This window comes from Lepidochelys kempii, chromosome 3 (genome assembly GCF_965140265.1).
Source record: "Lepidochelys kempii isolate rLepKem1 chromosome 3, rLepKem1.hap2, whole genome shotgun sequence".
NCBI lineage: Eukaryota > Metazoa > Chordata > Testudines > Cheloniidae > Lepidochelys > Lepidochelys kempii.
This window is the reverse complement of record NC_133258.1, coordinates 22,070,763-22,098,566: the sequence shown is the minus strand read 5'-3', so window position 1 is coordinate 22,098,566 and position 27,804 is coordinate 22,070,763. Positions and strand designations below refer to the sequence as shown.

Genomic DNA, 27,804 nt, shown 5'->3' with positions numbered 1-27,804 from the left:
TAACCGAAAAACTGTGAAGTTTGTCAGTTTATTTTTCTCTTTTATCTGTCCCAAAGCTTCCCTCTGATTGTTAGAGTGCAATTGACAGTCCTTACTGAGGCAAAACACCTCACTGGCTTCACTCAGAGTTTTGCCTAAGTAAAGACTGCAGGATTAATAGCATTTGCCAACCATTTGGAATATTTTTTTAATGCAACTCAACCAACTAACCAGCAGGGAAAGTTCACATCTGTCAGATGAACCTGACTTTCTAATGTTTAATTACGTTTAAATATTTAATGTTACAAAGAGGCACATATATTATCCTTAGATGACCCTGCAGATGTAGTTGACATTAAAGTAATGAGAGAAGTTGTTTTTAAAAGTAAAGGTTATTTGGGAAGCTGCAACATGTTTTAGTGAAAGTGGGAGTCAAACTATTTTAACAGATCTGAGCAAGGATTCACTCTTTAGAAATGTGCATTTGTTAATAATAGAAACATTACTGTAGCTGTAACGGAAAAAGTTTAAGTCATTAAAAATGTCTACTGAAAAACAGAGAAATGGTACCAGTTAAAAAAAGATCCCATTGTTAATAGGTTGCATTAATCAGCGAAGTCAGGGTAGGTTCAGCCTTTTTTATGAGCAACAGAAGTGTGTTTATAGAAATGAAGTATTTACAACTACTTTATTAATAACAAATAGTGGTTTAATACCCAGTTCTTAATACATATCTCAGTTAACTCCACAGTGACCTTGAATTTCTATTGATTACTCTCCCATTATATATAAAATCTAAGAGGAAGGCACAGTGGCTGATATAATAGAATCATAGTAGATATGACACAGAACAGAAGAACACAAAAATGGCCATACTGGATCAGACCAAAGGTCCATCCAGCCCAGTATCCTGTCTGCTGACAGTGGCCAATGCCAGGTGCCCCAGAGGGAGTGAACCTAAAGGTAATGATCAAGTGATCTCTCTCCTGCCATCCATCTCCACCCTCTGACAAACTGAGGCTAGGGACACCATTCCTTACCCATCCTGGCTAAATTGAAGGATTTGTAAAAACAAGATATTGTTGTCCTATTGAACAGTTTTACAGTTTAAACAGTAGTTTAAATGACCATTATAAGATATTTGGTATAAGAAGTGGGAAAAGCAACAGAACAACATTGTTAGTATTTGCTTACCAATGTCAATATATTTTGGATCGAGGGGTGTACCAATAGAATTGCAAAGAACCAGCACGTACTGTATGGAAATAAGAGCAAATATCAGTGCTACTATGTTTGTTTAGTTCGGAAAGTTAACATACTGTACAAGGTATTCCTTTTGTGAAATGCTGCTCATAACCTGTACATCTCACAGGATCACAATCCTGTTCAGCAGCATGGAGAGCTAAAGTACCAAAGCCATCAAACATAATGCAGTGCAAAAATGAGAATAATGCTACTCTTACCTCCTACCTCTATATGAGACTCAAACTATGAAACGGGGCTTGAAATAATGATTAACCACACACTATCAAAGGATTGCATCTACTAGTCAAAAGATGGCATGAAAGAACAAGAGTCTCCACCAGCAAGGGGTAATATGCTGGTGACAAGGCCAGTCTCCCATTCCAGTGTCTGAGAAGGTGTACTGTGCTGTGATTCCTTATAAGAGTCCTGTCCTGTCAGACATTTCTCAAGCAATGTTTACACTGCAACTAGACACCCCAGGCTCGTGGAGCTCAGGCTGTGGGGCTGTTTCATTGCAATGTAGACTTCTGGGTTTGGACTGGAGCCTGGGCTCTAGGATGCTGCGCTGTGGGAGGGTCCCAGAGCTTGGACTGCAGTTCGAGCCTGGAAGTCTACACTGAAATGAAACAGCCCCCCAACCTGTGCCCTGGCAGCCACAGTCAGCTAGCATGGGCCAGCCGCAGGTCTTCCTTTGCAGTGTAGAAATACAAAAGATGGAGTCACTGAGGGTATCAGCATCAGGTTAACAGGTATATGACAAATTTGCAATCTGACATCTCTGTAGCTGCAAGAAGGCAGAGTTCTTGCTTTGGCCTTACCCACCTGACTTCCCAATACCACAGGATTCTAAGCAGCTACAGAAAAACTGACTAGAATCTTGCCGCTTTTACTCTGCTGCTGCTGCTTGGAAAAGCTATGAACATTAATAGATTGTCTGGATCAGTCTGCCAAGAGACTGAGGAAGATGTGACTCAAACAAAATGGCAGCTTGGACCCCATTATCCAGAGAATGCTACCTATTTGCCATTGGGATGTTTATTTTTCAAACCCTGGAATGGAAACATTTACATCAAATAGTTTTACCATGATTGAATAGGAAAGTGATGGCCTATTAAATGAGACACATGAAAACTGACAGCAACATGTGCTGCAGGAGCTCCAGGTTCAAAAGCAGGATTTCTATGCCCGAGATCATCAAGGAGCTGGTATACTGGCTCTCCAAGATATGGAAAAGAATTAGCTCTCCACAGTTCTTTCATTTTGCTGACTGAGTCATGTGACTGCAGAGGCTATGGAAAAAACTGTATCACCTGCCCCTTTAAACTGCTGCACAGATAGCTTGCACATAAGAAGGCAAAAATATATAGCACTTAAAATGCATGTGGTGTACGAAAAGTCTGTTGCTCAGAAAAAGATAAAACATCTGAGCATCGAAAAAGAAAAGATCTTTTCAGCAGGTGATCCACCCTCCTCATTCTCTCAGTAAGTGGAGAGCAGGAGCTAATAACTTATGATTTATTTTTCTCTCGTTTTCTCATAATTGTTCTTTGTTCGTTTAAGCCAGAATTTTAGATTGCAGATTAAAATACAATGATATTCCTTGACTTCACTATCAAAAATTGAGACTCCACACCTGTTATTTATAATTGATTTTCATCCCCTTTTTTTTTGGCAAATTATCACCAAATTTTATCTACTTTCAGTTTCTCCACCATGTCCTTGTTGCTGCACTTCTAAGATTCTATGCTATGACATCAGAAGAAGGCTGATGGGACAAGAGTAAAGGCAGCATCGGAGATACAGACCTACCAGTAATAAGAGAAGTGGAGAAGAAACAAAGATAAGAGACATTTGTAATCCTGAACAGTTAAAAATAAAAGGGTTTTGCTTATTTATTTCCAAGAAAGAAGATCAAATGTCTTTACCCACACCAGTAGAGCTGCAGATTTTAAACGATGCAGGAAAATCTCTCAGTTAATTGCACTTAAATTTAGTGGGATGTTTCTGGCCATTATCATAGCATCATATTTTCAGCACACACCACAGCACACTATTACTATACAATCAGTTGAATTAGCACTAAAATGATTCTTTTACCGTTGCACCAACTGACACCGTCTCATGCTCCTCCTTTGTAAGCAACATAAATATGATATAGAAAATAACTGAATTAATTCAGAAATGAATGCAGTAACCATTAAATAATGTAAATCTGGTAGTAAAATGTACATTTATCCTAGACACTTTTACAGCATCTATCGTCGTAGTATCTAGGTGCTAAAAAGAAAGTGGAATGTGAAATGTAAACGTATAGATAATAGGACCAGTTCATTGTACTAACCTTTAGCAACATCTACAGACCTTTTATATAGATATGAAAGATCATACCATGATAGAAAGAACAAACAATACAAGCATGATTTATTGTTATAATTCTGTTTTAAAAAGTTAAAAGAAGAAATGGCGCCTGCATCCCCACCTCACTCTCATTTTCTCTCTTTATATTCTTTAATTTTCCAGTGTAAACCAGTCTTTGGACTTGAAGTTAGACACTACATTTGGAAATGTACGTTTTATTCCATCTTTCCCCTCCTATTATTTGAATCATATTAGCTCAAATTCTTTTATTGTTTTTATAATTGAGAGGGACATATCTTGCACATTTTAGTATGCCCCCTATAAAGGTCTGATCCAAAGCCCATTGAACACAATAGAAAATCTCCCATTAAGTGCCCCAATTCAGCATGGTTTCAGAGTAGAAGCCGTATCTGTAAAAAGAAAAGGAGTACTTGTGGCACTTTAGAGATTAACAAATTTATTAGAGCATAAGCTTTCGTGAGCTACAGCTCACATTCCGCATGTACTTAAATCCATGCATAACTTTAGGCAACTGAGTAGCCCCATTGACTTCAATGGGACCGTACACGTGCTTTCATACCCTGCTGAATAGAGGCCTAAATTAATGGGTTTTCATTTATTTTAAAACAAAAGATGTCTAACATGTAGATTATCAGCTTAAGGTTGACTCAATAGATCAGTGACTTTTTTATTATTATTATGAAAGGATTGCTGTCAGATATGTCTAGAAAGACAAGTTGGTGAGGTAACATTTTATTGGACCAACTTTTTTTGGTGAGAGAGACAAGCTTTTGAACTTACACAGAACTCTTTTTTCAGGTCTGGGTTTATAATAGTTATTTCATTTTCTGCTTTCCATTGACCAAAACAATCTTTAAAGTCTTGATTTTTTTCCCTAAATACTGATTTTGTATCTCTTTGAAAATTGTTTTCAGTATTTCTAAAGCAGTAAAAGTTAACATTGCTCTTCTCCTTACACACCCATTAGCTGTTTGTAAGAACAGCGAGGATAGAGTTTGTTAGTTAGCTGCTGCTGCAATTTTTCTCTCGTTAAAGTGTGGTCCCATTCAAATGGTGGCGAGATTTAACTGAAGGTGATAGAATGGTGCAGATTCAGAAACTGAGGTACATTTTCCTACCACCTGACTGTAATTTTATGGTTGGCCACATTTGTGCCTGACAACATCCATTTAAAATTTGAGATTGTTTCAAGTGAGATTTAAAAAAAAAATAAAAAGATTTTACCTGAGGTTGGTTTTCATCAGCTTTAGTTGCCAAAATGCAGAAGTCTCCACAAGTGGTTATGGAAATCAGACTCTTGACATATTTCACATACTTTTCATTGTTTTTTGTATCCCAAAAAACCACACAGTATTCGGGACGATCCGGTCGGGTATATGCATAAACCACTGTGTTGGAGCAGTAACCCCACTGACAAGAAAAACAACATTGTTAATTTTGACCAGAAATTATGCAAATTGAGTGACAAGTAGTACATTGTTACTGTAGAAAAAGTGTGGTTCATATACACTACCAACATCTATCAATATTTCCCCCTTCCTTTCAAGTGAAATGCTGTATCAAAAATTGTAAATTTATTGCTGTTCTAAATTGCTGGATTGACAATCCAGGAGACCGAAGCCTTCTGTTAATTAACAAAATGGGTAGGAATTAGCTTTCCCACACTGCTACACCAACCCATCTCAACTGGAGTAATCCCCCAGGGATGACAGAAGAGTTCACTTTCCACAATCTATTCTCTTTTGAGTTTGTTATAAGTACCAATTGCTGTGTTTATTTTTGTGATGTGAACACTTCCCTTCTGGGAATTGGACTTGGAATCTTAGAAATCATAGAAATATTGGACTGGAAGGGACCTCAACAGATCATTTAGCCCAGTGCCTTGCACTGAGGCAGGACTAAGAATTATCTGTACCATCACTGACACATGTTCTTAAAAACCTTCAATGACAGAGATTCTACAACTTTCCTAGCACTTTGTTCCAGTGCTTAACTACCCTTATTAGGAAGCTTTTTCGTAATGTCTAACCTAAATCTCTCTTTCTGCAATTTAAGCCCATTACTTTTTGTCCTGTCCTCAGTGGATAAGGAGAACAATTTATCTTCCTCCTTTTTATAACAACATTTTACGTACTTGAAGATTTATGTCCCCCCTCAGTCTTCTCTTCTCCAGATTAAACAAACCCAGTTTTTTCAATCTTTCCTCGTAGGTCATGTTTTCTAGACCTTTAATCATTGTTGTTGCTCTCCTCTAGATTTTCTCTAACATATCCACATCTTTCCTGAAGTCTGGTACGCAAAACTGAACACAGTACTCCAGCTGAGGCCTTACCAGTAAGGCTACGTTTTAGTCATGGGTATTTTTAGTAAAAGTCATGGACAGTCATGGGCTGTAAACAAAAATTCACAGCCCATGACCTGTCCATGACTTTTACTAAAAATACTAGTGAATAAAACTTGGGGGAGTGGGGGCTGGGAGAGGGTGGCCTGGCTGCTTTCGGGGGGTGGCACACTGGCTGGGACCCCTGCTGGTGCTGGCTTCCTCCCTGGCTCTGCACCTGGGGGGCTCCCCGGAAGTGACGACATCTCCCTCGCTCAGCTGCTGGGTGGAGGCATGGCCAGGTAGCTCTGTGCTCTGCCTCCGCCTGCAGGGACTGCCCCTGCAGCTCCCATTGGCCACAGTTCTCAGCCAATGGGAGCTGTGAAGCCAGCGCTCTGGGCGGAAGCAGCATGCAGAGCTGCCTGGCCATGCCTCCACCTAGCAGCTGAGCAAGAAGGATGTCACCGCTTCCGGGGAGCCCCCTAGGTAAGCACCGCCACAGCCCACCTCATCCCATCAGGTGCACCAACCCCATGCCCCTCTCACACCCAAACTCTGCTACTGGCGGGGGTAAGTTGGGGTACTTTGGCCTGAGACTGCTTTAGCAGTAGTCAGCATGCCTGGCGCAGGGGCTGCCCGAGCTGCCCGAGCCAGGAGCACCGGCCACTGCAAAAGTTACGGAGGTCATGGAAAATCATGGAATCCATGACCTTCCTTGACCTCTGTGACAAACTCACAGCCTTACTTATCAGTGCTGAGTCGAGTGAAAGAATTACTTCTCATGTCTTACTTACAAAACTCCTGCTAATATATCCTGCTAATATATGTTATTTTGTTTTTTTTGCAGCAGTATTACACTGTTGACTCATATTTAATTTGTGATCAACTATAACCCCCAGATCCTTTTTTGCAGTGTTCACTCCTAAGAAGTCATTTCATCCAGTGCAACTGATTATTCCTTCCTAGGTGTAGTACTTTGCATTTGTCCTTATTGAATTTCATCCCACTTATTTCAGACCATTTTTACGGTTTGTAAAGATCATTTTGAACTCTAATCATGTCCTCCAGAACACTTGCAATCCCTCCCAGCTTGGTATAGTCCAAAACTGTATAAATGTACTCTCTCTGCCATTATCCAAATCATTTATGAAAATATTGAATAGATCCATCCAGACCCAAGCCAGATCCCTTTCAGCTTGACTATGAGCCACTGATAATTACTCTCTGGGAATGGTTTGCCAACCAGCAGTGCACCCACCTTATAGTAGATAAGTCTAAGCTATATTTCCCTAGTTTGCTTATGAGAAGGTCATGAGACACAGTATCAAAAGCCTTACTAAAATCGAGATATACCACATCTATGCTTTCCCCCTATCCACAATGCTTGTTAACCTGTCAAAGAAGGCTATTAGGTCGGTTTGATATGATTTATTCTTGACAAATTCACGGTCAGTGTTACTTATGACCTTATCTTCTAGGTGCTTACAAACTGATTGCTTAATTATTTGCTCCATTATCTTCCTGGGTACCGAAATTAAGATGACTGGTCTATAAGATCATGTCTACAGTACAATCTTAAATCGACCTATATTAGGTCAACTTACAGCCACTGCAGAAATTACTGCAGTAGCTGATGTCCGCACTACCTTCCTTTTGTCGGTGGTGTGCGTCCTCAACAGGAGTGCTTCCACTGACTGAAGAGGGGTGCTCCACATTCCCAGCCAGGAGCAGGGAAGCAGTTGCCCGGGGCTTCTTGCCTCCAGCAGGTAGATCTGCACCCTGAGTCCAGTTGGCTGCTGTGCTCCGAGTGGGGAGCCAGGACCCTAAAGGGACCCTGGGTGGCAGTGTGGCTTGGAGCATAGACCTAGCAGCAGCCCAGCTGGGGAGCCAGGATCCAGCTTTCTTGTCAATTTCACAGCTCAGGCAGAGCCAGAAAAATGACAAGAATGATAGCCAACAGCCAATGTAAAGAACACAGTGTCTACAAAGTCACTGTGTCACCCTGACTTACACCGACATAAGCCCTATGCCTCATGTGGAGGTGGAATTATTATGTTGCTGTAGTTACATCAGCAGGAGCAAGGCAGTACTGTAGACACAGACATAGTAAGGTCGACAAACTGCCTTACATGGACTTAACTCTGTAGTGTAGACCAAGCCTTAATCACAAATTGTCCTTATTCTGCATTTTATAGCTAGGTGTTGTATTTGCCCTTGTCCGGTCCTCTGAGATCTCTCCCATCTCCCACAAGTTCTCATTTCTTCAGCCAGTTCCTGAACTTGAAAACATCTAACTTGTCTAAGAGCTTGTCTACACTTAAAACGCTACTATAGTGCAGCTGCATGGCTGCAGCTATGCCACTGCAGTGCTTCAGTGAAGATGCTACCTAAACCAACAGGAGAGATTCTCCCGTCGACATAGGCACTCCACCTCCCTGAGAGGTGGTAGCTAGGTAGACAGGAAAATTCTTCCGTGGACATAGCAATGTCTACACTGGGAGTTAGGTCAGTTTAACTATGTTGCTCAGGTGTGTGGATTTTTCACACCCCTGAGCAATGTAGTTATATCGACCTAATTTCCTAGTGCAGACCAAGCCTACGTAATTCTTAACTTGTTCTTTTTTTTAGCCTCCGATTATACCCCATTTACACTAATGTTCACTACGTTGTCCCATCACTGCTAACCTTTTTGGTGAAAACTGAAACAAAAAAAAGGCATTTAAAACATTTTCTGTTATTGTCTTTCCCTCCAAATTTGAGTAATGGGCCTGCCTGGTCCTTGGTCTTCCTCTTGTTTCTAATGTAGTTGTAAAATATTTTCTTGTTACTCTTTATGTCCCTAGCTAGTTTAATGTAATATTGTGCTTTAGCCTTTCTAATTTTGTCCCTATATAGTTGTGTTGCTTTTTTTATATTCATCCTTTGTAATCTGACTTAGTTTCCACTTTTTGTATGACTCTTGAGTTTCAGGTCATTGAAGATCTCCTGGTTAAAACAGGGTGGTTTCTTACCATACTTCCTATTTTTCCTACGCACTGGGATAGTTTGCTCTTGTGCCTTAATAATGCCTCTTTTAAAAACTGCCAACTCTCCTGAAATCTTTTTTCCTTTGGATTTGCTTCCCAAACACATAGCAAACATAATAAATCAAACAAATATCCCAAACCCTGCAATCTTACAAGACTGGGACAGGCCAAAATAACCAAGTGATTATTAAAGCATTAAAAATAACTCTCCCCACAATAATCACATAATTTCTTACAAAAATAAGACGACTAACTTCTTCATCCCTCCCAAAAATAAAGAATCAGTAGACGTCTGGGAATATGGAATCAGAGAGAAGACAAAAAGGCAAGGCCAGCAATGAAAAGGCCAACCATTGCAACTTAGAATCAACCAATGATTTTATATTAGCTAAATGGCCACATACTTTCAATTTGTTTTCATCATTTCTTAGGGATTATCTGAAGCGAAAAGATAGATATACCCCACCAGAGAAGGGAAAGAGTGCTCTTTAAGAGTGAGGCATGATGGGAAACCTCTCTCTGATATAAAGAAAAAAAGGAGTTCAGCCTGAGGAAGTTTTGATAGAGGCAGGACCTATAGGAATTGAAGATGCAGGGCCCATCTGAGAAAACAACTTCGCTGGTGGTTTTTCTTCCTTTGTTAAATATTTTTTTCATTATGTGCTAAGAAATAACAACTGTTTGGAAAGTGCACTTGGCTGGTTAGTGCATTCTATGCCAGGAATTCTGAGGATCCTCTTCACACTAGATTTCAAACAGCAACTGTCATATAATTAAATAATACCATCAAGGGAACTTGAATTGTTACATAAATAGTATTGTAAATTTTCAAGTCTATGCAATATTATTTTACTGTGTGTCACCATATATAGCAATGGTCTCAGTGAGTTAAGGGGTAAATTGTGAAAGTCCAGGAACCACCAAAATTGTAAATACTGCTACTTCTACTGATAACAATGGTGAGATTACCAATGACTGACAGTGCCCAACGCATCTGAGTAAAATATTCCAGAAATTTTTTAAAGGAAAATTATGCAAATATCAATCTGATATTTGGTAGATACAATCTCCAGATTAGGTAATCACTACTATCCAAATAACTGACAAATCATTCTAAACAGCATCAAAAACTCTGAAAATGAAGCAATAATTCAAGGTTTTAACACTAAAAGAAATAATTAAATCTAGCTATTCTTAGAGAAATTCCATTCAATTTATGCTAAATAATAGTAGATACAAGACCTCCCACATTCATTACTTTTACTAGTGGCAAGGAATATTAACTGCGTGTCATACAATTCTCAGCCTTGTGGCCACTTGTTATTGTTGTTAATAGTACTTAAAAGGAAAGATATTGGGGACTGGATGCTTTAGTAGACTGATAATGGGATAGTAAGCCTTTCAACTCTAGGTCACGGGTTCAAATATGGCCCAAGTCAATAATGACTTTCAATCACTACCATCTGATGGTTGTTCAGCAGCCAGTGTGAATAGCTACTTCCCATTAGGAAGGTACTGATATAATCAGAAGGGCACACCAAAGTCATGAAAAGAAGTAATAAAATGTGCTACATATTAAAGGAAGAAATGTAGCTTTGAACTAGCAATCTTTAACATTGCCACTAAATATATTGTCAATAGATTCCATATGTTTGCTGGATTAATAAAGTAGAAAATAATTCTGAAAGAGTAATTAAATCCAAATGAGCAGCTAAGAATCTATATCTTTATGCAAGGACAGCTGTTCCCACAAAGACTCAGTTTTGCAAGGGAAAGAAATGCAGCTTACACACAGAGGTCTTAGAACTCAGATTTAAAAAAATCCCTTTTTCCTTCATCTGCCATCTCTAACCCAGGTCTGGAAATACGTACATCCTGGGATGCAACCCGAAAATGTTTTTTCAGTGTTTCATACATACCAATGGTAGTTCTAAGAAAAACAAATACATATAAAAAGCCATAGGCATGTGTTCCAGTTGTTACAAATTTCCCACAGAACACACCAGGCAGCACTTCCTCTGAGGCAGGTTAGAATTTCCAGAGCTTCTTCCAGCAAATTTACAATGAACTATCTGGAGTCTTTTCCGAGGAGACACAAATCATTCTCCAGTGGCTTTTTACAACAGAGTGAAACACTGTCTTTAATTATAGTTGCAATATGTTCGTCTGAAAGTTTTATGTTATGCTCTTTCATCCTTGCAGCTTTATTTTACAGTCTATTTAAATGCTAGTTAACAAAAACTTGAATGGTTAACATAAACAAGCAATCTTTTCAATTCATTACTTCAATCATCCCTCTCCACTATTATGTTATCTTTAAAATTGAACAGCAAGGAATATTCTTTGTTTGGATCACAGTTTTTTCAGCATGCTGACAGCATACATTTGCTACGAGATAACATCAGATAGAACAGGCAAGCAATGCCTTGCTAAATTCTTAACCAGGAGCCCACTTTGTACTGCTGTGTTTGTCATCTTAAAAAGTCATATACAACAACATAGTGTAAAGATTTTATAAGTACTGTTTAACCTAAACATAAATGTCAGTCTACTTGCCTTTTAATAAGTGTACTACCGGTTTTATAATAATATGATTTTTTAACTTTACACAGGAAAACAAATGTAATATAATTGTACCGAATAAAGTTATTCATAATGTCAGATTTTCCCCAGAAGGTGAAATGGTTGAAGCAAATCTTTACAAATGAACCAACAGTCACTTACAATAAAACTTATACTATTCTAATGTGCTAGAAGTCTACACAGACTTCAGTGAGAGTGGGTTCTTTCAAGTCTCCCAGACGTATAGGTTTAAGCTATATAGCACATAGAGGAATAAAGCTAAGGTCCTTTTCACACTACTACTTTTAAAATGTAATTTTGTGACCAGTTACAAATAGGACAGTTCAGTTTCTGTTTGTATAGCAGTATTTCTGCCATCAAAACGACATTTACACTCACTGCCCAATGGTATTTGTATAAGTGCATTCTGGGAAAATCTAGGCAGCTCTCTCATCATGTCTCCAGCACAGGACAGGAAGCCAAAGGAAACAGCCACTGTGATGCTGGCAGACTAGGTACCAGCTCATGCCAAGGCCCCTAGGCCTCACTGAACACTGACAAACGCGTAACTGGAAACCAGTCTGGCTCACCTGTCTGTTAGCCTGGTTAAAATACATGTTAAGTTGATAATAATGTATCATGTAATAATGTATGGAGGATACGAATAAAAATGCCCGACGAGAAGGAAACAGAAGTGGAATTTGTACAGGGCAAAATTTCTAAGCATGAGAAAGGGATCCCCAAGCTGCTTAGATTAGCCCTAAAGGACATATAGAGCTCGCATATTACAGCAGTTTCTGTTACCTTTTTGAAATCTAAAACTGTAACTCATTTGTGTTGTAAGTTTACCTGCTTTAACCTTGTAAATAACTCATTTCTTTTTCTTAGTTAATAAATCTTTAGTTAGTTTATTATAGAATTGGCAACAAGCATGGTCTTTGGTGTGTGATCTGAGGTACAATTGACCTGGAGTAAGTGACTAGTCCTTTGGGACTGGGAGTAACCTGAATATTGTTGTAACTTGAATATTGTTTTGGTGTAAGGGACCATCTATATAATAAAGGCAAGCCTCCCAAGGTAACAAGATAGAGCAGAATACCCAAGGAGACTGTGATTCTACATGAAGGCTGTTGTAGTACTTGGTTGGTTAAATCTACACGCAACCAGTTTGGGGTTTGTGCCCTGTTTCTTAACAGTCTACCCTGAGGTTGGCACTCCCTGCTGTGAGACACTCTAGACAGCTTGACAGACATAAAACAGCATCATCAGCATGTGATCTAATTACTCTCTGGGATGCTCTACCACAGAGACTTGGTAAGAAGGAGAACCAACCAAACTGGTTACACAAACATGGTTGGAGAGCCCTGTCTGAGCTGTTTAAAAAAAAAGTACAGAACTGATTACTGGGTTCCGGCCATGGTTTTTGAGAAGGGTGAAATACTCTTAGCTGCAATGATTACTGATGGAGTTTTAACTATGTGATGGGACCCAGCCAGGGTCTCCCACAGTCAGCCGCCTGGCTAACAAAATTGCGGTGAAAGTCTAATATTGTGGGATCTGCAATTTCTGCACTATCGCGAATTAAGCAGGGACTTTGTGATGGGCAGATACAAACCATGTTTTCAATCAACTATCCTGGTGACTGGTTACAAACTTTAGGTTAGGTCTTCACTACAGACTTATATTGGTACAACTACATTACTCAAGGATGTAAAGAATCCACACCCCTGAGCGACATAGCCAGAGACATCCCTAGGGTATGGCAAATCAGGGTGGCGGCCCCGGGCCCTGCACTTTGGAGGGCCCCGCGGTGGCTGCCCTGAATCACTGTACCCTAAGGATGGCTCTGTGTGCATGTCATGCCAGGTGCACTAAGCCAGCCGCAGGGGGCGCTAGGCCAGCCCAGGGGGGTAGGGTTAGGGAGACGGAGGGGTTAACTTTGCAGTCATATGATACACAGGAAAAAATTCAGATCCATAATTTACCACCAGTGCTGCTTCACCAGTGGTAACAGTGGTGGAAATGGAAGGGCAGAAAGGTTAGGGTAACTATCAATGAAAGCTAGCCCCATCAGGTAAAGTTTAACTAAACCACAGTAGACACACCTGAGCCCTGTCTCAACTGTAACTTCCACCCTTGCTACAACTAGTGGTGCTTTACTGGTGATGAAATTGTTCAGTGTAAATAAAGTCAAATATGCTAAGGGTGGGTTACATTTTTAAAATAAAAACATGGATTGTTCAGAAACTGATGGATAAGTTCTTTCCCTCCCCCACCCCTGCCTCCAAAAAAGGAAGTTTCCTGCTCCCCTGCTAGCCCTGACAGAAGCGCTAATCACAAACATTAGCACATTCTCATCTAAGTAGTCATGAAAAATTTAACAAACTCGTTTAGAAACAGATTTGTCGAAGTGTCTTAAAGTGCAGTAATGATTAGAAAAAGAGTGCCTGTCGAAATGACACTGCCATGGTGTGTATTTATTTCCCATTAATACCTTCCTTATTATATTTGGTCAGTTTAGAAATCAAAACATTTTTAGACTGTCAGAACTCCAAGCTTAATCTGGCATGCAAAAATTAAGCTGCATTCTTTTCACTTAGCACAAAATCAGATAATCAAAACTTAGTTATTTTGCTGATGACATATAAGACAGAACAGAAAATAGCTTCCTCTACTAGCTGTGCATTAATGACTGTAATCAAAGGTATGTTTGGTGAGAAACCTGTGTGGTGAATACATACACAAAGGGAGTGGATATATGCAATAACAAGTTACCATTTTTTCAGGTATATTTTCTGATAATAACCATGTTTTAAGATTTTCCAGTAAATCAAGTACTACGTTACTACCTACCTTGTAATCTGGCCGAATGTTTGCAAAATATATAAAAGAATCAACAGCTAACCCAATCTTCAGTCCACCTCCCTCCCAGGACAATGCTGACATCTGCTTGCCAGGAACTTTCAATGTACGCAAATGCTAAAAAAGAGAATATTTAAAATATACCACCGAGTTACCAGCATTACCAGATCATTAGAGACAAATGGTTAGACAGCTGAGGCTAAATCCCACTCTCCGTTACGCCAGCAATACTCTAGAGTTACAGTGATCACAGAATTTGGCTTTTGTACTTTTAAACAGATCAAAACCAGAAATAAATTTAATTTGCATTACCATAAAGTATTATTTTGCCTTCACTGCACTGTTATTTTTGTCAGAGAGAGAAACCCACAAAATTGGCAATATATGACTAACTCATAACTCAAACTCACAAAACTAAATATTAAAACGAGAACGAAAGCACACGTGTCTTCTTTCAGTCCACAAGTATATGTTATTTCAGCCACTTTTTAAATAAATAACTTCCCATTAATAATTCAGTACTGACATTTGACATTTTTCAAGAATTTGGTTTATCCTGACATTGTAATCCTGTTTATCACAGCAGCAGATTGAGATGTTACTTCCAAGCACAATTGCTAGGACAAAGATGACAAATTTAGTCATTTGTCTTGATTTTTATAATATCCCCATCATGGGTATACGTACAATCAATTTTGTAAAAAAATTCTAACATACACACACAATTATACTAACATCAACAATAAATCCTTTCCAACCTTGTTAACTCTTTCCCTTCCCTTACCCCTAACCCATCATAAAAGCCAGAGGGCGAAAAAAAGAAAGTTAAATGTCCAGTTATGTCTTTTAATTGTTACATAGAAATAAATCATACAATTTATAACAGATGGTAAATTAATTCCCATTTTGAAACACTGTTTGAAGTTATAACCAGTAAACCTCTTGACATTCACAAGATGCCACGTTTGATATCCATATGTTTCTACAGATTGACTACGGCCCTAGTCCTGCAGATACGTATGCAGGTAAAAAAAATTACACCCAAGTAGCTATATTCTGTATATAAAGTTACTCATATCTGTACGTCTACTCCTGTTGGTAAGTTTTTGAATAATCAAGGCTTTAGTATGCTTTGATTTTATGTTATGGCTTCTGTTTATCTTGCCCATATGCTCAGGGTTTAGCTGATCGCCATATTTGGGGTCGGGAAGGAATTTTCCTCCAGGGCAGATTGGAAGAGGCCCTGGAGGTTTTTCATCTTCCTCTGTAGCATGGGGCACGGGTCACTTGCTGGAGGATTCTCTGCTCCTTGAAGTCTTTAAACTACGATTTGAGGATTTCAATAGCACAGATATAGGTGTGAGGTTTTTTGCAGGAGTGGTGGGTGAAATTCTGTGGCCTGCGTTGTGCAGGAGGTCAGACTAGATGATCATAATGGTCCCTTCTTACCTAAATATCTATGAATCTATGTTGAACAGATTGCCAATGCATCTGAGCCTGATTTTCATGCCTCAGACTGGCTTACTTTTCGAGGGCATAACTCTTTGCCCAAATTAACAGAAGGTGCAAATTTTACTATTTATATGACTAAGTGTCCGACAGAGGGTATAATACAAGTACTTAGCTATCTAAATCCAAAATATATTGTGCACATAAATTACACTCACAAAAAGAGAGGACATTTCCTGAAAACTTGAGCCATTATCTGTGAGTGTTTGAATTAGTCCAACAAAATTTTCCACAGACCTCAAACTTAAAATGTTACTTAAGAATATTTCTGTATTAATCTGGAATGCTTGATTCAGTCACCCACGTAATGAGACTAGCAGGCAGACTAGTTAAACTGTCCCAAAGATTTGGGCACTAAATATTCTAAGTTGTGGAACAATCCTCCTCCAGAAATCAGGATGACACTGGATCTTATGTCTTCATTTTGTTCTGAAAGTGATATCTCTCATTGTTATAAACTTATCACAGCTATCTTCAGAACTGGTCTGGCCTTCCTTCCCTATAAGAACTAGAAATTTCCTCATAGGCAAATTACCTCTACTTTACATAATTTTGCTGATGCCCAAATATCACAATGGCTAATATATCTATGTCTAACCTATTATGAGAGCAACATCACCAACAAAAAATGTAAAAAAACCCATCACTTAGAAGGAGGAGACTGGGTGGGTGGCCTGGCCTTAAGCTCTAGCTATATAAAAGACTTTTGGGCCAGATTTCTAAAAGTATCAGTTAAGCACCTACATACCTTTAAAAATCTGTCTCTTTGACAAAACTATGTCCCCAACAGACATATGAATGTTAAATACAATTTATTACTGCTTCCAGAAGTTTCTGGGCCCATGGGCTTCATTGATGTCAGGTACCATGTACTGAGTTTTACTGAATTTGGCCCATAAAAAATATAGTTACAGCATAGTATACTAATGCTGTGCAGTAATAAATTCACACTTCTTGAATCATGATGATCAATACTGTTTTATAAGTACACAACCCATGCAATTAGTAGACTAATTCCCTACAAAAATAATATTTAGTTTACTTCAATATAATTTTAATATATTCAAACTACAATGCACTTCTGACACACTGATCATAGTTTGGGCAATTACCATACAAACAAAATGTATACCAAGGTTTGTTGTTGCGGTTTTTTAAAAACAGTGTGCATTTTACATCTAATGTAGGATATTAAATATATTAAATATTTTTACCTCACCAAATGGAGTGTAGAATTGCACAAGATTTACATCTTTATCCTGAGTGGTTGCTTTTTGGAAGCCTGCCACAGCCAACACACTTCCACAGTGGTTCCATTGGATACTCACTACATTCATACCAGTGTCAATCAAAACAGGGTCTAGTTTTTAGAAATAAAAAAGAAGTGTAAGAAGTGTCAAAAAAATTTTGGACAAAAATGGCTCAGTGTTCAGTATCCCATACCTGAGCAAAAAGGCCATCAGTTCAAGTTTTAGGCACACCTAATTTTAAGTTATTCTAGATGTTATTTCTAAAGGGTCACACACTGTTACTTCTGTAGGCCAAGGGCATTGCATACACCAAGGTACTCCTTGCATTTGTCCATTCCCCCCCACAAGCTCCTTGTGTGGCACCTTCCCAGTCTCCTCTATTTCAGGGACTCCCTACCACCCCTATCCTTGTACCAGGAGCTCTGTGTGCAACTCCATTACCCCGTCCACCACATAAGAGGGGCACTGTGTGCCCCCTCATTGCAGACACCCTGGCATATGTTCCCCCATCCCACCACATGCCAGTTGTGCTGTGTCCCCGCATGTTCTCCTCACTGCATATCATGGTCTCCATTTCCCCCCATGGCAAGGGCACTGTTTGATCCTTTGTTCCCCCAATACTCCCTTCCTTACCATGGCCAGAGGTCTGTGTGCCCCCCATAGCAAGGTCTCCTATTTTCTCACTATGCCAGGAGTTCTGTGGGAGCCTCCCATTACCCCTACCATTTCTTTTCTTTCTGTCTGGGGCTGTCAACTGTTTTGGTTTTTTTTATCTCTAGACAATCACAGAGGTGGTTGAAGTTGCTGGGTCAGCCAAGCAGATGCCAGGGTCTCCATGTGTTCCCCATTTCCCCCTTACGATTTTCACCAAAAATCAGTATGGTTCTGGCTGTTGATGCCTTGAACATTCCCTGGAATTTTGGAATTGATGAGATGCAGCATTCAAAAGCTATGGCATTAGAGACAAACAGAGAAATTTCTTCAAGTTGAGAATAAGACCTTACTTTGCTCGGCTAAAAAGCAAATTGTACTTACTTTGGTCATTCTCATGTCTCATTATCTGGCATCTTCCATTGTCAAAACAGATAGCAAGGCAAGGGCAATCTGGCTCAGTATAGCCTTCTGTACCAGGGTACCAGTGTATTCCGGCAATACTGAATGCTCCAGTTATGTTCACCAAACAATTCAGTTTCATTTTCATCTAGAGACGGAATAGTTTAATCATTTAACAGCTCTATCACATATTTGACTAAGCTGGCCATAAATGCAATGTATATTTATACCAACATCTTACAAATTACTAGAGCTGGGTGGAAATGGTTCTCATATCCCAGGAAAATTTTCAAGATTTCAAGAAGATTTCCCCATTCTGATTCAGTACAAAAACTCAAAATCTTGAAAATCTGAAAAAAAGAATTGGTTCGGTCAACTGATACTTTGATAATTGCAAAATGTTTAATTTAGATTGCAATCTTTTAAAATTATTATTAATTTTTAACTATAACTTAAACTTCAAACAAAGTCATTTTGAACCAAATAAAGGAACTTTTCATTTTGAAAAGGTCAATGGGGACATTTTTACAATTTAAAAAACTTCTTCCCCCACAAATTTACTTCTACATTGGAAATTTGTCAAAACCCACCCTGACCCTTTCCTGATGAAAGCTTTGGTTTAGATGAATCAGCATTTTTCAACAGAAAGTTTTCCAACCAGCTCTACAAAAGGCCCTCCTTTGTTTAAAGTTTGCAGATGTTAAGTTTTATAAAATAGAAATGTACTTACAAAGTAATTCAAGAGAGAACTGGAAAAAGCTAAGATTTTTATATATTTGTAATCCACTATGACAGCATGTTTTCAAGTGTCACCCAGGCTCACCCTTCCCCCACACTCTCAACAACATGAACTTTCAGTAATAAAGTACTGTACAAAAAAAAGACTCAAAACATCTGGAATTGTTTAATGCCTTTTCTACACTATCAAAAAGCTACACTGATTTTGAAAATGGTTTAGTGCATACTCCACATTACTGCTCCATAAACAAGATAGGAGGCCTTGTTTGAGTAACATATGCTAAACAATGCTAAGCCAGAACCACGTTTGAGACTAGATCCTAGCTGGATTTGAACACAGTTCTCCAAAATAGTTATCAGAGAGTTTTAAAATTGCATAGTGAGGACACAAAGAATGTTACCAACTTTTAAACACTCAAAAATGATAATAGGGCTAGAGACTGATAAAGGGGTAGTAGATATTTACCAAACCCTTCTTTCAAAGCTACTGCTTTTTCATCTATTTGCATCTGACCTCTTGTAGTTATCAATTTTTTAAAAGAAAATTGAAATAAAAGCAATATATATTTTGTCTACAGAAGAATTATTTTAAGTCTTTTGGAACTTTTTTTAAAATGGCCTCTTTTCTTAATTGATACACCCACTTAATTACGGCAATAGGTTGTCCATCAGGATGGACAATTAGAGGATTTTTCTGTACTGTGTTGTTGCCTAAAATGTAATGGTACACAGTCCAATCGTATCAAAAAATGAAGTCTATGTTTTTGTAAAGTTGGCACTTTACTACTGTTAAGTATTTTCAAACAGTTATTCCTGTACTCCACATAACTGGAAGATCAAACTAAACAATGGCAAGTAAAATACACAGTGACAGAAACATAAACCAATAGTATACACACATATTTTCCCTCAAGGACTTGCTGATGAGATGTAATTCTTTTAAGAGCTCTAATTTAATATACTAAAATTCCGTCTCACTGTTAGACAGCCATGGTGGAAAAATGAAGGCCTGATTGATGCCTAAGATATGTTAGTATTAGTACTAATGATGCATTAGCTTCATTTCATTTACCTAGCATGTACATGAATGTTTTCAAATTTCTCTTTTAAATATGGATTGCAAGGCAAAGAATGTTTTAATTGATGTTATGTTCATTTAGCTGCTCGGAATGATGGTGTATTTAAATGTTATCAGAATATTTACATTAGAAAACTTGATAATGTAAAAACCTGCATAAAATCAGAATAAGAAGTCTTCACGTAGGACCTTGCGTAATTCTGAAGATTCAAAACCCTCAAATTAATAAAAGATTATAGCTACTACTTGTAAAGTATGTCTGTCTTAACTTGTGATCTACAGTTTTACATTAAAAAATTAGATAGTTGACACATATACTGTACAGTACATAACTCTGAACTTACAATAAAATTCCCTTGGTTGTCATAAATATGAATTTCTCCATTTGCCATTCCAAAGAGTAGAATTTTGCTATCTGAGGACCATGCTACATGGCACAGTTGTGAACCTTTCAAATCTTTCCCCCAAATACGATTACCTATAAAAGAAAATTATTAAACTTAAGAAACATACCAGAGAATTGGAAAGATTACGCAGACACAAGAAACTACATAAACAGATAAAGAAATTCAAAGTTACAGTTTCCACGGTAACTAATTCAGTGATGTATATATTGAGGCAGAAAGTTTTGTAGTCAGTTACTGTGGGAAACATAACCTTGTATTTCTCAAGTTTTGCAAAAGTAAAATCTCAGACATAATGACACACCAAACAGAGTTTGGCTGTGGGATTTTTTTTAAATAAAGAAAAATAAACAGTGAGCAATATGCATGTCATGCCTTTAATTTCAATTACATGGGATTGTGCATTCACATAACCTTCTTTTTGTTTATTTCAATATATGAATATCCATATATGATACATGCATATGGAAAACTACTCACAGTACAGGTTTGAATTAGTAAGGAAAATGAAGAGTTTGGCACATGCTATTTTCACACTTTATCAATTCTTTACTTCTCAACCAATTTTTCCAAAACTTAGCAAAACATTCATTTCTCAGTTACTATAACTGTGCAAAATTTGAACTTTTCAAATTAAACATTCAGGTTATCCTTGTGCAAAAAATGGTGTGTAAAAAGTATGAAAAAAATATAATTTTTCCATATTCGGGTAACTTAAGATGAATGGAATGTTATCAGACTTCAAAAAGAAAAGTCACCACTGGCTTGAGAACAAGGAACAGACATTTTTGCATGAAGGATAATCTTTTTCTTGGAAAAAGTTACAAGTGCCTGAAAATAAGTTCTTAGAATAAATATGCTTTAAGAACCACAGCTATATCATCACTCTTGCCATACATGGAAAACCAGACATTCACTCCAATTGGAGTATCTTAATTTGGCTTACACAAGTTTTCTAAACAGAATTACTGAGAGTGAAAGCTACCCAAATCTCCAGAACACCATATTAGTTAACAAAACAGATAATCCAGCCTGTGATAAACCCACGATGACAGCCTCCATAACCTACTTCTTAAATTTTCAAACAATCACCTTAGTGCTTTCTTCTATGCTGCCCCTTAGCTTGGGAAGAGCACCACATAGACATGTGCAAAACTAATGCATTATCCTTCTTCAAATCCCTCCTTTAAAGCCTCCTTTGCTCTGACGACCACAAAAAACCTGGAAACAGTTAGGCAGCTGGTGTGCTGAGACTACCAAGGTGACCAATATTGTCTCATCTGTCTGTAACTATCTGTTGTCTCTTGTCTTATACTTAGCTTATAAACTCATTGGGGCAGGGTCCATATTTTTTGTTCTGTGGTTGTACAGCATGTAGCACATTGGGGTAATTAAGAATCATAGGTGCTATGGTAATACAAATAACAAATAATAATAGTAACAACTTTACCATCCACTGAACCAACAATCACAGCCCCATCTTCGTACACAATACAAATCTTTTGTCCATCAGCATTCCAGCTCATACTTCGAACAACAGATTTATTTCTATTGTTGATCATCTCCTCATACCAAGCACCTGTGATCAGAGAATGGATTTCAGTTGTACCTTTCACTTTGCAATCCTTTAAGTGAAATGTGGTTATTAGAAGTAACCCAAGATATACTCAGATGCGGCTAATCATTAAATGTCACATTACAAAAAACTGCAAATAGCATGATAATGACATTCACAAACAATAGTAACTTTGAGAAGTGTTACAAACACAAGAAAGAAGAACAAAGGAATACAGAGAGGTTATAAATATAATCAGGAAATAAAATTAGATTCTGTTTATCTGAAATACAGATATTCAGCAAAAGGGAGAAACTTGTGAAACAGTAATGAAGAACAAGACCTGAGCTGAGACTTGACAGAAAATTAGGTACGACTTTGCTATGTGATATGGCAACAAAAAAAGACCAATGTAGCATTGGGCTGCATGCACAGAAGTGATGTAAAACAGAAAGGAGAGGCTATGGTTCCCTTTCTGTAAAACACTGGTGAGGCAGCTCTTGGAAACTATATAGGCACATATAAGCCACCAATCACTGCAGCGTCCACTGTGTTGAGGCATAAGCAGCTCAGTTCCAAAAAGATATTGACACATAGAATGAAATTCAGAGAACAGGTGTTGGAGGGCTTGACTTGTTAAGATGTACAGGTCAGCCAAATGACAACAACAGGAAACGTAAAGGCATCATTACAAAACAACAAATATTAGAAAGTGCAGACACCAAGGATGGAGAATTAGTAAGGGTGGTCCAAAGAAGTGAAGTGATCAAGTTAAGAAAAGAGAAAATGTAGGATGTCTTTTTAAAATAACTGTGAGATTTACCTAGAGTCAGAGCTATTAGATCATGGAATAGGTTTTCCAAGGGAAGTAGTGAAAACTCTACTGCTTAAGACATTTAATAGACAATACATAAACAACACACTCTAGGAAACAATTTTCTTTGATAGGGTAATGAACTAAATGACCTAATGAGTATTTTCTGGCACTGATATACATGATTCTGCTATGACAGTAAAATTAATCCTAGGCAAAGTAAACCACCTGATTTGATGCATCCAAGATGGAGAACTGAAATGTCTCTCTATTTCTCTAGTAATTTGACAAAGGACTCTGTTCTTTAACAAAGATTTTTTTCTCTCTTTCTCTCCCACTATATATGTGTTCATTGGTTTGTTTTGATATGGTTGCTTGTGATAATTGGTGGACTCCTACAATTGATGTATTTTTAAATTGTGCTGATGCATATGTTTTTAACAGCTCAAATATTAAAACACAGAAGATGAATACTATAAATTATACACTACTTAGTTATGACAATGCAATAAATTCATGGAATAATTCTAGATTCTGTAGAAAAATTTACTCTAGGCAAGGTCTCTAAGGCCTAACACCTCCACTAGAGTGTATCTTTTCTGCATTTACTGTTATAGCACAAAGGATTATTCAATATTAACATCTAAGACTAAACCTAAACCATTCTATTGTATATTCTTTGTATAGTTCAACAGGTTTTTTGCAAATATGAAAATGTTTGTTTGGCTATTGAGAAAAGTGAATAATAAGGTTTCAATTCTTTGCTGTTGAACAAAAACACTTGAAAACTGAGATTTTTTCTTAAGGCAGTTCTGGAAAGATGACTTCATTCTTTATACGGGATTACACGATGGAAAATGCGTACAATTAAGCCCGGTTATTAAACGCTTGTAAACTAAGAACTTCAAACATACCTTACACCTACTTTGAGCTTTGTAACCTGCAATTAAAGTCTACAGACACACATTATTCAATCTCAAAATCACTCACTATGGTATATTACCCAATCTCAGACTTGTCTCAGACAATACCTTTATACAACATCCACACAATGATGAGCCCATTTTGATCACTGGTAGTTAGCTTTTGATACTGTTCATTCCAGGTCACCACTTGCACAGAACCTGGAAAATTATATAAAATTCACTTTTTATATTAATCAGGAAATGGTCTAAGATAATAAAGATTATTACATCCTTTTTAAATTTTCAATCACACTTTTATGGAATCTCCTGGCTCTGCTGATTTTGATTCTGCTTTTTCAGCCACTCTTTTTTGTGACTGGCAATAAACGCTCTTCTTTCCACAGACCTCTACTGCATTGCCCCCACCTCTTCATCTATTTTATTCCCTTCAGTCACAGTCTCTCCAAATGCAACCTTAGATATTACTTCTATGAGAATAAAGCCCAAATCTGTATTCATTCCTGGCTTCTGTCCTCTTCTCTGTTTCTGCCTGCCTTACCCTCATTAACTCCTGGGTCATTATAGCTTTCTTCAGGTCAACAGATCTAATAATTGGCATTCTACTAGGGGGAGATTTTCAAAAGTATAAGTGGCAGTTAAGAGCCTAATTGCCATTTGTGCCTGTCATAAATATAAAGGGAAGGGCAAACCCCTTTGAAATCCCTCCTGGCCAGGGGAAAGCTCCTCTCACCTGTAAAGGGTTAAGAAGCTAAAGGTAACCTCGCTGGCACCTGACCAAAATGACCAATGAGGAGACAAGATACTTTCAAAAGCTGGGAGGAGGGAGAGAAACAAAGGGTCTGTGTCTGTCTGTATGCTGGGTCTTTGCCGGGGATAGACCAGGAATGGAGTCTTAGAACTTTTAGTAAGTAATCTAGCTAGGTATGTGTTAGATTATGATTTCTTTAAATGGCTGAGAAAAGAATTGTGCTGAATAGAATAACTATTTCTGTCTGTGTATCTTTTTTGTAACTTAAGGTTTTGCCTAGAGGGGTTCTCTATGTTTTTGAATCTAATTACCCTGTAAGATATCTACCATCCTGATTTTACAGGGGGGATTTCTTTATTTCTATTTACTTCTATTTTTTATTAAGTCTTCTTGTAAAAAACTGAATGCTTTTTCATTGTTCTCAGATCCAAGGGTTTGGGTCTGTGATCACCTATGCAAATTGGTGAGGCTTTTTATCCAACATTTCCCAGGAAAGGGGGGGTGCAAGTGTTGGGAGGATTGTTCATTGTTCTTAAGATCCAAGGGTCTGGGTCTGTAGTCACCTAGGCAAATTGGTGAGGCTTTTTACCAAACCTTGTCCAGGAAGTGGGGTGCAAGGTTTTGGGAAGTATTTTGGGGGGGAAGGACGCGTCCAAACAGCTCTTCCCCAGTAACCAGTATTAGTTTGGTGGTGGTAGCGGCCAGTCCAAGGACAACGGGTGGAATATTTTGTACCTTGGGGAAGTTTTGACCTAAGCTGGTAAAGATAAGCTTAAGAGGTTTTTCATGCAGGTCCCCACATCTGTACCCTAGAGTTCAGAGTGGGGGAGGAACCTTGACAGTGCCTTTGAAAATCTCCCTCCTTATTACAAAGGACATCCTGCACACCACTACTCCATCTGAGACACAAATCTCACAATTACTCCTACTCTCAGAAATACAGGTGCTTGATTGACCTCAAAATTTTATTTACTTCCCAAATTTCCTAGTCTATGAAGCAGACTATTATATTGAATCCATATTAGAAATTAACGAAGCCACTTTTCAGTCAAAAATTTGTCATGCCTTCATTTCCTCTTACCTTGACTAACAAAATTCCCTAACTTGCAAATTTTGAATTTAACAAACAGTGGCTGCTTATCTCCTCACCTGGACCCAGGTCACGCTCATCCTCAAAAATATCTGCTGATATCTAATATCCTGGGACCAAGACGGCTACAACACTGCATATCAACTTCGTGTCTGTTTCAGAATCAAAGATATCACCCTTCTAATCTTCCACAGCATACTGGGATTTCCACCTATCTTTCTCAGAACTGATCTTTTCCATCACATTCAAATATGGCCCTCAAATACCAAACATCTAACAGGCCTCACCTCCAAATATTCACAGTGAGCAGAAGTCTATTCTCCTATGTTATCTTAATAACCTAAAACAGCCTCTCTTTCTCTTAAGCGTACCTAGTAGACCCCATGACTCTTCAAATTCCACCTTCCATGGTCCATGACCCTTTCTAATGGAACAGTTCAAAGAGTACTCTCTTGTGCTTCCAATTTCCTTATGATCATTCTCTTGGCACTGAAATTTTGCCATTCCACCCTTCTTCACCCCTGCCCTACAGCAACTACAAACCCTATTTGTATGATGTACATATATGTAAACTGAAAACTGCCATGCCAGGTGATAGGAACCCATTTAAATACTTATTTCCTTGGATTAATTAATAATAGTAGATGGCCAAGCCATTACATGACTGATATTTATGTTGGTAATCTCTATTCCAGTCTTATAGTAGGAAAAGACACAACAATAAAATTATTTTATCAATTTTATAACAGAATATTAACAGCTTGTATTTTTACTCCAACCTTTAGCTTTTTTAGTATTAAACAGAAGATGACAGAGTAGCATAATGTAACTCTTACCACTGTGACCTTCAAGGGTCTGATTCATTGAAAGATTGCTAGGAGCTGCAAGTCCCTTTAATTTAGCTTCATCTAAACAAAAATAAAATATTATAAAAACTGTTTGTAATAAATGAAATACATCAACTTGTACATGTGGAATCAGATCTTGTAATCCTAACTCATGTGGTCAATCCCATTGACTTCAATAAAACTACTCTCAGAAGAAAATATTGCAAGATGTGGACCATTCTCTATCTACATCTCAGTTTGTTAGCTGCATCTGAACTCGCCCCAACTACTCCCCAAGCTCAGACTCTCATCAGGATCCAGAGACTTGAAGAGAAACCAAAGCCAACTCCCTTTGTTTATTTTCCATTTGAAAAAGCACAAGAACTTGAAAAAGCCTTATTATTTCCCTTTCCTAAAATTTACTTATCTTAACTTGTAAAATGCACTGAGCCTGCTCTCTAGGCTCCACTGTATAACAGAAGAATGATTAACAATAATCAGAGCAACATAAATTGCATACATGACTTACAAATATATATGCATAACCTTTACTCCTCACGCTACAGTTCATATTTAAATAGCAACATGCTGGCCAGCAGTCAATATTCATTCAGTTTAAAAAGAGTGAGCTACCTGGATTGAGTTCATATCTGAGAGAAATCAACCTAACAGTTTGAGAATTCATTTCAAAATAAATGTCGTATTATTAATTATTTGTTAAGCACCAACCATGTGCTCAGAACTGCACTGGTACAGAACATAAATAGACATAGGGTAGGACTTTTAAAAGTAAATCCTAAATGGATTAGGAGCAAAATCTCATTGACAAGGGTTGGGAATTGGCGCTTAACAAATAAATAAAAATTTGACTAACATATTTATTTTAAAATGAACTCTCAAACTGTTTAACAGATTTCTCTGACATTACTTAGGCCTGGACAGTAGTGCTGGAACAAATTTTTATAGTGGGGCTGCTGAGAGCCATTGAACCAAATTGTAAATACTGTATATAATGGAAACTACCTCAAATCAGGGGGTGTGGTAGCAGCCCCATCACCCTTAGTTCTAGCATAGATGGGCCTGGATCCACAAAGAGGCTTAGACATTGCAAGGCTGAGTGTCCCAATGCCTAACTTTTAGGGACCTAGAAAAATCACTGGAACAACAATGGGATCCACAAAGCCTGAGTTAGGTGCCTAGACTCCCTATATAATGAATGGATAGAGACAGGTACCTTAGAATACAATCCACAAAATCCAGCACACTGGGGAGGGAGGGGCACCTAAGTTAGTCAATCAATCAATCAATCATCATCATCATGTTCCCATTATGCCTCTGGCGTTTAGGGAAGCAACGAAGCTCATCCACTCCTGTCTGTTTTTTGGCAAGTCTTTCAGGGGTTCCCCAGCTGTGCCCCAGGTTTTGCAGCTCGGCTTTCA

At 38.1% G+C, this 27,804-nt stretch overlaps 1 protein-coding gene across 6 annotated transcripts in view; it reads right to left on the bottom strand.

Moving 5' to 3' along the window:
• Positions 1-27,804, bottom strand: part of WDR35 (WD repeat domain 35) — a 79,595-nt gene that overhangs the window by 39,573 nt on the left and 12,218 nt on the right. For 4 of the 6 annotated variants that reach the window (XM_073335942.1, XM_073335947.1, XM_073335944.1 and 1 more), the window contains exons 3-12: positions 26,375-26,446; positions 23,806-23,898; positions 21,856-21,984; positions 20,346-20,479; positions 18,168-18,333; positions 17,097-17,242; positions 14,365-14,490; positions 4,828-5,013; positions 3,322-3,354; positions 1,174-1,234 (exon numbers count right to left, since the gene is read on the bottom strand). In XM_073335942.1, the coding sequence (XP_073192043.1) occupies positions 1,174-1,234; positions 3,322-3,354; positions 4,828-5,013; positions 14,365-14,490; positions 17,097-17,242; positions 18,168-18,333; positions 20,346-20,479; positions 21,856-21,984; positions 23,806-23,898; positions 26,375-26,446 (1,146 nt within the window). The remainder of the gene's footprint in view (positions 1-1,173; positions 1,235-3,321; positions 3,355-4,827; positions 5,014-14,364; positions 14,491-17,096; positions 17,243-18,167; positions 18,334-20,345; positions 20,480-21,855; positions 21,985-23,805; positions 23,899-26,374; positions 26,447-27,804) is intronic. The other 2 variants (XM_073335943.1, XM_073335945.1) reach the window with 2 other exon arrangements.